The sequence below is a fragment of the Terrapene carolina genome, unplaced genomic scaffold (assembly GCF_002925995.2).
Source record: "Terrapene carolina triunguis isolate 2854851 unplaced genomic scaffold, T_m_triunguis-2.0 Scaffold69, whole genome shotgun sequence".
In the NCBI taxonomy this organism is placed as follows: Eukaryota; Metazoa; Chordata; order Testudines; family Emydidae; genus Terrapene; species Terrapene triunguis.
In genome coordinates, this window is record NW_020664420.1 from 14,904,051 (window position 1) to 14,911,237 (window position 7,187).

Sequence of the window (7,187 nt, forward strand, 5' to 3'; positions counted from 1 at the left end):
ACACACACACACTGCATTCAGCCACTCACTGGTGTGGGATGGAAGTCTTCCTTCTCAAGGAAACTGTAAATGCAAGTGGGGACTCTCTCACAGGAGCTTTCTAACTTGCTAAGCGTTGCCACAGACCTCTTTTTATCTTTGAGGTATGCTATGGCTGGACCCTTTTTGCCTTAGGTTTCCTGGAGGGCCAACCTACCAATCTTAGTAGCTTCCTTTGGAGCAATTACACCTCAAAAATGCTGGAGATACTGTGTTGGGTCATGGAGGAGGGATGCAGCAAGGGAAAATGTCAAATGGCTGAAATTTAAATTTCTGAAAAGTGGCTGCCCACTACTAGCGCTATAGTGTTATAAGGCGTTTTGCTCAGGACCAGCCTAGAGAACTAGCAAAGTGGCAGGCCACAGAGTGCCCCACTTTCCTTATAAATTGTGCAACTCAGAGCTTGACTCAGTCTCCCAATCCAGCGATAGGACTGGGGGTGTAAAAAACTCATGGTCTTTTTGGTAGCTCGCGTCCTCTCTTGGTCAGGGCTCTGCACATTGAAGAAGCTATCTTTCTTTAATATGTGAGTTAAATATGTGTTTGTCGTGCAGCTGTTGTCCTATTCACTATATAATACAGCTTTTAAATACATTTCTAAGCTACACTGTTTTGCATACAGTAAAAGTTTTGGAGTGGCAGGGGAATGGATTATTTAAATATTTACTTCATAGGTGGAGTCATTCCAGTTGGATCAATATATGACTGCCTACTTATCACAATTTATTGGTCGCAAAAAATCCAGGTTTGTTTTTTTCCAGTAAATATTTATGCCCAAAACAAATTTTCTTTTCTTTTCTTTTCTTTTTTTTTTTTTTTTTGCCTTTTTATGCTCCTGATATTCTGCCACCTATTATTTCCCTATTTTAAATTGACTAAAAGTGAAAATGTAAACATTTGAGAGCCCAGGGCACAGAAAGCTTGGATCCCACCAAAAAAAAAATTATTTTCTGCATAAATAAATGTTTATAAATAAATCCTTGCTCCATTTTTGGTAGACCTTCTATCCATTAATGTTTGTAAATAAAGCAAAGTAACTCTGTATTTTATATCTTAAGATATGTTTGACTGATATAGTAATGTTTAATTTCTTGGTTGCAATCCTAACATTATTTGAACATACTTTTGGATTTAATACATACTATATACCTTATCCTTGTATTAACTTACATCGTATATGAGGGTATAGTTTTCAGTTAGTTTATACTTTAATGTATGAACATAGTATTGCATGGAAGTGACAAATATTTACATGACAATAGAAATAATAGTATTATATGGGATCCCTTATATATGGACAAATCAGAACTAATTCCTATGCTATGTATTCTAGGAATGGTGTCCAATATCTATTTTTAATATTCATATTTAGCGGGAGAGGGATGTGTGTATTCCATGTTGAGATATTGCACATATTCATTCCGAGCTCATCATTTTTTAAAGGTGAGGTCTGCTTGAGTCATAACACTGTTATTGGCTGCTTGTATATTAAGTAGTTGGAAGAGTATAGTGTAAGTTATAAAGTTGCTGGACGATCATGTATTCTGATAAGAAAAATGATAGCACTTTTAGACCCAACAGCACATGTACTGTAATGTGTGGGCGAAGGTTGTCCTTTATACATGTGTATGGCTATCTACAATTTAGATGTGAGAAACCCCACTACTATAATATGTAGTGTAATGTCATACAAGATGTTATAGAGCACATATGCTGTGAACAATCACATGCTATTTTTACATTTGTTTTTAGTAGCGTGCGTTAGCCAAAATTAAAATGAAAAATAAAGAGCAAGAGCTAACATAGAGGCACATATTGTGTAAGTTAGTTGAAAAGGCATTAGCTGCTCCCAGTTCTGTCTCCACAATCAGTAAGATGTCTCAACACAGAGTTCCCCTGTGCATGACTAAGATTCTGGACTCTGTAATTGTGAGTTATCCACATGCCTCGTAATAAGGTAACAGTAGTATTTTGATGCTAAAGGAACCAAATAGAAAGCTACTTTGACAGATGAAATGATTATCAATTTTTTTTCTCATTCTTTCTTTTATTACTGAAAAGCATCATAGTAAAGTTTCAGAGTTCTTTGATTAAGTTTTCATCCTGTCTGTTCTGTTGACTTGTTTGGCAAGTCTCTGGACTTTTCTGTACTTCAGCTTTGCCATCTACAAGATGGAGCTAATAAAGCAGAGTTCAGGACTTATTGTATACGCTCTGTACAGCACTCAGAATGGTAAAACATTATAGAAGTAAGGAGTGATAAATCTCATCTCTATACATATTTTAGGATCCTGTACACTTATTAACTCTATCTTCTTTAAAAGAATGAAATGCGTCTCTTATAGGAATTCAGTGGAAACGGAATGCAGGAAAGGAGGACTTTTCAGCTGAAAAAACTGCATGGTACTTTAATTATAAACCCTGAAGGAATTAGTGTGGAGTTTTTTAAATCTTTGAATATTGATCAGTGACTTTTCGCTTTTCACTTTTTTTGCAAACACAACACAAAAGACCTTGAATTTACAGTAATTTGGAAAGGAGGATGGCTAGTGATGGGAATCAGTGCTCCTGGGTCCACTTTCCAGCCTTATGGTTCTATAATGACCATGGACAAATCAGTTGAGCCCACGTTTTCAGAAGTGTCCATTAATGTGGAGTGCCCAGTTGGAGATACCTGTAATGCTCCCTCGTTCTCCAGTGGGAAGGGAGGCCACTCTGCCTCATTCTGTTCGGGTTCAGTCCTCAGGCTCGGGTCGCATCGGGGGGCGAACCATAAACGGTCTAGAGCTCTGGGCCTGTCTGACAGAGGCAAACAGACAACAGTCTGGGGCTCTTGCCCCTCTGCGGGCAGCGCCCGGCATAGTTTCTAGCTCGTAGCCCCTCAATGGGGTTGACAACACTTAACAGTCTAGGGCCCTAGCCCTCGGGCTGGGCTGGTGGTAGGCTGTAGCCTAAGCCTCCCAGCCCAGGCAGCCAGCAAATACACCGAGTCAATAAGATCTAGCCCTTTGGGCGGAGCAGAGCAGGGGGCAGGCTTTAGCCTGGGTTTGTGGGCTCAGGCAGCCAGTAAACAAATGCAGTCAATTAGCTCTGGCCCTTTGGCAGGCAGGGCCGGTTCCAGCTTTTTTGCCGCCCCAAGCGGCGGGGGGGAAAAAAAAAAAGCCCCGACCGCCGGCACTTCGGCGGCAGCTCTACCCTGCCGCTTCATTCTTCGGTGGGAATTCAGCGGCCGGTCCTTCCCTCCGAGAGGGACTGAGGGACCCGCCACCGAAGACCCGGATGTGCCGCCCCTTCCCATTGGCCACCTCAAGCACCTGCTTCCTGCGCTGGTGCCTGGAGCCGGCCCTGTTGGCAGGGCAGAACAGGCTTTAGCCTAAGCTTGGAGCTCAGGCAGCCAACAAACGCACACAGTCTTGGGGTTCAGGTAAGGGGGAGCGCCCACACAGTCTAGGGGCCCTGGAAGGGGTTTGCGCACTGGCAAACAGTCTAGGATGCTAGCAGGGGGGTTCACGGAGCACAGGCCTCCTGGCCTAAGGTGGAGAGTTGGCCACCCCAGGGTTGGGGTGGCAGGGGGACGCAGGCCTGCCCTGCTTCACGGTGTCCCAGCCCAAGGCCCTAACAGTGGCAGAGTGGTCTGCCACTGGGTCGGCAGGGATCCAGCTGCAACACGCTGACTGAGACGCGGTCAGCCCTGTGGCCGGCCAGTCGTCAGCTGCCCCTGGGCTACAGCCTACCTCCCCGGGGTTTGGTACCTCTAGCCTCCACAGGTTCTCGGGCTCCTCGGAGTATACTGCCACTGGCAGTCCCAGCAACTCCTCGTCTGCATTAGTCTCCTCTGGGGGCAGGGCACGGCACGGGGCAGGTTCTGTTCCTGGGTGCCACAGCAAGGCAGAGGCGTGTCTCCTCTGCTGGCTTTGGCCCAGCTGAGCTTCAGAGGCTTCCTTTTATACTTCCTGCCCTGCCCTGGTGCTTCCGGCAAGGGGGGTGGGGTGGGTTTGGCTCTGCCCACCAAGGGGAGTGTAGTGCTCCCTTGTTCTCCGGTCCAGAGGGAGGCCACTCTGCCTCACTACAATACCCTTCTGATTTTCAGAGATGCTGAGGACTTGGAGCTCTTATGGTCTTATGCCCAGCACCTCCTGGAAATCAGATTTGTGTGAGCAGACAACTAGTGTACAATTCCAGAATTGACAACCCCAAGTGTACAAAAATCTTGAATTGGGCCCCAAAAATTCATGAGTTTTAAAAAAAACAACTAATTTTTGGTTCTCATTTGACTTCTGGTTTTTGAGTCTTAAGGTTCATGTTCCCAAGCTTTTCCACAACCTTAAAGGCTAGAATGGGGGTGGGGTGGGGAGGGTGTTAAGTGAAAGATGAGATTCACATGTAAGCAAAAGACTCCAAGAGCTACGGCTTTAAGAAAACCACCAAATATCATGACACTCATGATAAAATTAGGAGAATTGTTAACATTGCGCATCAGAAAATCTAACCTCTGTGCCTGATGTTACTTAGCTGCCTTGTGAATTTGTTGGGAGACTTAGATGTCTGTGTGATGTGATGTGAAATCCTGAAATGAAAGCTAATTTTATAGCTGAATAGTGTTTTATTAAACTTCAAATGAGTAAGAAATATTATTCATATATTCATGCAGCTCCTTCTGGCTGAAATCAGAGCACAATGCACTGTAATTTTCAAACATTACTGTTAGGTGGCTGGAGCAAGTTACAGTGACTTGTTTTAGTCTGCTTGTTTTTCTTCCTCTCTTCACTGATTTGTAAATATTTCAATAGTGTACAGTAATTCCTCACTTAAAGTCGTCCTGGTTAACATTGTTTTGTTGTTACATTGCTGATCAATTAGGGAACATGCTCGTTTAAAGTTCTGCAATGCTCCCTTCTAACGTCATTTGGCAGCCACCTGCTTTGTCCACTGCTTGCAGGAAGAGCAGCCCGTTGCAGCTAGCTGGTGGGGGCTTGGAACCCGGGTGGACCGGCAGCCCCCCTATCAACTCCCCACTCCCATAAGTTCCCTGTGCAGCAGCTGCCCAGCAGGCTATCAATTGCCCGCAGTTCAGCTGTCTCTCCCCCCACTGCCATGTGCTGCTCCTGCCCTCTGCCTTGGAGCTGCTCCCCGAGACTCCTGTTTGCTGTGCGGGAGGGGGGCTAATGTCAGGGTGTCCCCCTTCCCCCTGCACCCCTCTTACCCCATCTTCCATAGAGCAGGGGGGACACACAAGAGGGCTCAGGATGGAGGGAGCTTGCTGGCAGCAGCTGAGGTCTCAGCAAGCTGATCTAATTAACAAGGCAGTGTACTTAATAGTAGGGTTAGCGTACCTAAAGGGGAAATGCGCATCTCTCTCGCTCTCTCTCACACGGTGTGTATCTCTGCAATGCTGTCTCCCCTCCCTCCATTGTTGCTGCCTTGTAGAGTGTAAAAGTTAACCCTTGAGGGCTCAGCCAATTGCTAGTTCATCATTTAGCAGTAAGGCATTCCCTGGGAAATATCCCACCCTCTGACTCCTCCACCTCAACCAAGCTTCACAATCATCATCACTGTGTGCCAGTATTAAATTTTTGTTTAAAACGTATAGTTGTGTGTGTGTGTGTGTGTGTGTGTGTGTGTGTGTGTGTGTGTGTAACCTAACCCCCTCATTTACATTCATTCTTATGGGGAAATTGGATTTGCTTAACATCGTTTCGCTTAAAGTCTCATTTTTCAGGAACATAACTACAACGTAAAGTGAGGAGTTACTGTACATAAACAATTGCTGGTCCAACTTACTGTTGGTGTTTATAGCGACATCTAGTGGACCTATTATTCAATAATATACAACACATATAAATATCACCTCTTACTGCTAGACAAGCGCTTCCTTTGACTTTAATTTATTCAAACATGTTTTTCAAGTGTTTTTAGTAAACCCTTATAACAAATGTAGTGTGTATTTGTGTATTCTTGAGAGTCAGCACTTCAATTTTATTTTTTTCTATGACTTTAGACAGAAGACCCAACCATGGAACGGCCATACACATTTAAGGATTTCCTTCTCAGACCAAGAAGGTGAGGGGTTTTGTATCCAACGAAAATTCTGTTTAACTTAATAAAGAAATGATACTTTATTTTTAAAAGAATACTGCCTAATTAATCTCCTTTGTTAATATTGTCTTGTTCTTTAGCCACAAATCTCGGGTAAAGGGTTTCTTGAGACTGAAAATGGCCTATATGCCAAAAAACGGAGGACAAGAGGAAGAAACTACTGAACAAAGGGAGGAATCTGAGGTAAGAAATGTCACTTATTTCCCTTACTATTTCCCCCCAGTCCCATATTATAACCATGTTGAAGTTTTTGGGCTCATTAAAGATCAGGTATAAACTCAACACAATGCCTTCCTGTAGTACATGGAGGAAGAGTAAATGATGATTTTCGAAGAAATGGACTAGAGGAAATTACTGTTGTGTACTGGGTTATTTAGCCTCATCTGCCTTTGTCATGAGTCATTTCAAGTCAAGACCCTTATTGTACATTTTGCTGTCATCAGAAAAATAATGCATTTAAGACTCCTTCCTCCAAAGAACCTACTTAATTATAAGATTTTATCTTGATTAGACAAATGAAGTCTGTCTCAGCTTATTATATTTGTGTCTTTTTGAACCTGGCAGTTTTTCTTCCTTTAGTGCCCAGCAAGATGCACTAGCTGGCACCCCCTACCCTACCCTCCTATCCCCCCCTCACCTATCCCCCCCCAAAAAACCTTCCTGCACTGAATTTTCATTAAGTGCTATGTTTGTTTATTTTTGCCCGGTCTGTTTTTATGCTAACCCATTTAATTAAGTTTTTTTGCTTTATTTTCCACCAAAAAGGAACTTTTTTCCACAGCCATATTTTCATGATGAAAGCAAGCGTGTTTTTGTTTGTTGTATCATTTTAGTGTTCTATTGTAATAGTTCTAGTGTAATAGTTAGTTCTATTACAAATAATTTTTAAATGAACTTACTATGTTCTCTTTGATTTTTATTCTTTTTCATTCTTTCCTTCACTCCTCTTGCCTTTCCTTTTTAAGAGTGTGTATCTTTACCTCTCTTTGCTAGACTGTTTGTTCCCTTCGTCTAATTTTGAAGTTGTCTTCTTTTTTTTTTTTTTTTTTTTT

At 43.0% G+C, this 7,187-nt stretch overlaps 1 protein-coding gene across 7 annotated transcripts in view; it reads left to right on the forward strand.

Annotated features, from left to right (window-relative positions):
• NEDD4L (NEDD4 like E3 ubiquitin protein ligase) overlaps positions 1–7,187 on the forward strand; it is a 336,647-nt gene that overhangs the window by 245,239 nt on the left and 84,221 nt on the right. For all 7 annotated transcript variants that reach the window (XM_024217469.3, XM_024217470.3, XM_024217471.3 and 4 more), the window contains 2 exons: positions 6,038–6,099; positions 6,216–6,318. In XM_024217469.3, the coding sequence (XP_024073237.2) occupies positions 6,038–6,099; positions 6,216–6,318 (165 nt within the window). The remainder of the gene's footprint in view (positions 1–6,037; positions 6,100–6,215; positions 6,319–7,187) is intronic.